General features: G+C 51.0%; 1 protein-coding gene across 1 annotated transcript in view; it reads right to left on the bottom strand.

Annotated features, from left to right (window-relative positions):
* The window catches only part of TBCD (tubulin folding cofactor D), a 217,007-nt gene that overhangs the window by 194,148 nt on the left and 19,553 nt on the right, over nucleotides 1–3,306 (bottom strand). Inside the window, 1 exon segment of the mRNA XM_011970092.1 lies at nucleotides 1,586–1,641. Within this exon segment, the coding sequence (XP_011825482.1) occupies nucleotides 1,586–1,641 (56 nt within the window).

Here is a 3,306-nt window from a genome sequence, read left to right as displayed (position 1 = left end):
CACGGAGGGAGCAGGCACTCAGACGCTGCCTCCCCCGGCCCACGGGCACGGCACTCCACAGAGCCACATTCCGCAAAAATCTACCCAACCCTCAGTACTGCTGCTAAGAAAAATAAGAATAAAAGCAGGTAACTAGTTTCCATTGAACGAAGTTGGCAAACATTCTTAAGGTTTGACCCAGCTAGTAAATATGGGGAAAGAACTTTCAACTTGTTCAGCCTCTCCAGTAATTGCATTCAGACCCCGAAAATGTTCATTCCACTTGTAGAAACTCATCCCTAGAAATCATTCAGAATGGTACACAATTTTACATGGACTATTCGCAACAGAGTTTTAATACCAAATTGGGAGGGCAGCAGTCTAAATGTCCCACAGCAACGGACAGGTAGAAAAGACATTCTCGCACCAGGTCGTCTTGTTTTGGAAGAAGACAATGACGCGTGGGCCCGTCTCCTGGTCCGCAGTGCAAAGAGGCGAGTGCGGCAACTGAGCCACGGACAGAGTTGGTGCTGCCCCGAGGGGAGACCATGGACAGAGCTGGCGCCACACGGCAGGGGGACAGGGGCCATCGCACCCCCACGGGATGAAAGCACTCAAGGGTTTCATTTTGTACTTCATACTCTATTATCTAAATACACACAGATTACTTTTATAATTAGACGATCATCTTTTTATGTCCTTGACAAGACAGGAAGTAGCCTCTGCCCTCTCGGGAGGGGCCTCACCTGCTCCAGGGGACTCAGGTTCCTTCCTCAGCTCCAGGCTGTCACAAACCCCTCATCCAGTGCCTCCAACTGCCCCAGAAAGGAAGCTTCTCTCCTCCCACTTCTCTGAGAAAGAAGCTGTGCAAGTTGCAGCTACACAGCCAAGTGAAGGTGACACTGCATGGGGCACTGACCATATTCCCAACCACAACCACTGAAAGGTTTTATGACCAGCTTTAGACTTTCACCACTGCAGAGGGGGAAAATGTCAACTGTTCTGACTTAGTAAACTACATACATACTTAAAATCACGTGTCATGTAAACTCCTGATTTAGAAATACTGCTTTCTTCCTTTTTGCATCCCATGAAACAGGTTCGCTCAGTCTACACACACATCCTTGGTATCTTTCCGACACCACAGGCCTGCTGTGCTCAACAGAGAAAACCGCCTTCCCTTGTCTGCAGTGCACGGGGATGAACACAGGACGCTGGGGACTTTCATCCCCAGTCACAATGGCCCACGACCACCCATCATCTCCACGTCTTGTAACTGCCACCCCATCCCTCCCCTGGGGGGAGGCTGCACCCCAGGGATGACGCCACGCCTCTTCTAGACCTGCACTCCTGGCAATGGGCCTGTCAGGTGACCCCCACCGGCACCCCAGACCACCACTGAGGGTGGTCACTTCAGGGTCGGAGCTCTTCTGTGCCCAAACAGTGGTGCACGCTGCCTCAGAGAAAGCCAGAGTCTGAGGAGTCCGAAGACTTCCCTGGGTCCTCCATCTGAGGACTAAAGACACGCATGAAACACGTAACAGTACCCCGACAAACCCCTCAGAACCCACCAGCCACGCACCAAAAACACGCCATGGAAACTTACCTAGACATGAGGACGGCAGCTGCATCTCGGGCCTTGTCACTGACGATCAAGTAGGACTGCAAGAAAGGGGGAAGCACAGGCACGGTCACTGCTGCACACGCCAGCCTCGGGGACCCCATACAGTCGCAAAGCAGGCATGGTCAGTCCTGCACACGCCAGCCTCAGGGACCCCAGTCACCAGTCCCACCCTCACCAGCTTCCTGAGGGCCCAGATTCATAAACCTTACCAGCACAGGCCTAAGTCCAAAGCTGCAAAAAAAAACCTGTCTTCAATCTGAGCCAAGGGCTACAGCTGCCAACTGCTACACTCAACCAGGTAAGTGCCTGAGCTACACACAGCATTTGGTCACACCCCCTTGAAACACACATTTGCAAGAACAGAGCAGGAAAATGTAAACAAAGGAGCTACCCAATTGTAACAAAGAATCAAGAGTATTCATCCAGCACCTAATGTGCCTTCCAGCACACTGAACCATCAGTACTGGAGCATTCAGACTAGACAAGAGGCCCCATCAAACTGAAGAGCACCTAGATTTACTACAAATGCTTACTTTTTTTAATTTTTGGTTTTTTAATTTTGGGGGTACAGAGTAGATGTATACACTTTTTTTTTTTTTTTTTTTTTTGAGACGGAGTCTCATTCTGTTGCCCAGGCTGGAGTGAAGTGGCGCCATCTCAGCTCACTGCAAGCTCCGCCTCCTGGGTTCACGCCATTCTCCTGCCTCAGCCTCCTGAGTAGCTGGTCTTGGGGTTTTTTGTTGTTGTTTTGAGATAGGGTCTTGCTCTGTCGCCCAGGCTGGAGTGCAGTGATGCGATCAAAGCTCACTGTAGTCTGGGCGCCGTGGCTGACACCTGCAATCCCAACACTTTGGGAGGCTGGGGCACGCAGATCACCTGAGGTCAGGAGTTTGAGACCCGCCTGGTCAATATGGTAAAACCCCGTCTCTACTAATGATACAAAAATTGGCCAGGTATGATGGCGCATGCCTGTAATCCCAACTACTCAGGAGGCTGAGGTGGGAGGGCTGCTTGAGCCTCGAAGGCAGAGGTTGCAGTGAGCTGAGATTAGACCACTGCACTCCAGCGTGGGTGATAGGGCAAGACTCCATCTCAAAAAAAAATTCACCGCAGCATCAACCTCCTGGGCTCAGGTGACCCTCCCGCCTCGGCTTCCGGAACAGCTGGGACCAAAGGTGTGTACCACCACACCTGGCTAATTTTTTTTTCATTTTTTGGTAGAGATTGAGTCACATTATATTGGCTAGGCTGCCCTCAAACCCCTGTGCTCAAGCTACCCTCCTGCCCTGGCCTCCCAAAGTGCTGGAATTACAGGCATGACACTACCATGCCCAGCTACATTTATTTTTGGGAGGGCTGCCTTAAAATGTTTCCAATGCTTATCTTGGCTAGTTTTTTTTTCCCAAAACAATACACTATACACTTAAAAGATCTTTTTTCTGGGGCAGGCTTTTTTCTTTTTTTTGAGACAGAGTCTTGCTCTACTGCCCAGGCTGGAGTGCAGTGGTACAATCTCGGCTCACTGCAAGCTTCACCTCCCAGGTTCAAGCAGTGCTCTGCCTCAGCCTCCCGAGTAGCTGGGATTACAGGCGCCAGCCACCATGCCCAGCTAATTTTTGTATTTTTAGTAGAGACGGGGTTTCGCCATCTCGTCCAGGCTGGTCTTGAACTCCTGACCTTGTGATCCACCTGCCTCAGCCTCC

This window comes from Mandrillus leucophaeus, unplaced genomic scaffold, assembly GCF_000951045.1.
Source record: "Mandrillus leucophaeus isolate KB7577 unplaced genomic scaffold, Mleu.le_1.0 Scaffold1, whole genome shotgun sequence".
NCBI lineage: Eukaryota > Metazoa > Chordata > Mammalia > Primates > Cercopithecidae > Mandrillus > Mandrillus leucophaeus.
Note: the sequence above shows the minus strand (reverse complement) of the source record. Positions and strands in the feature narration are given on the sequence as shown.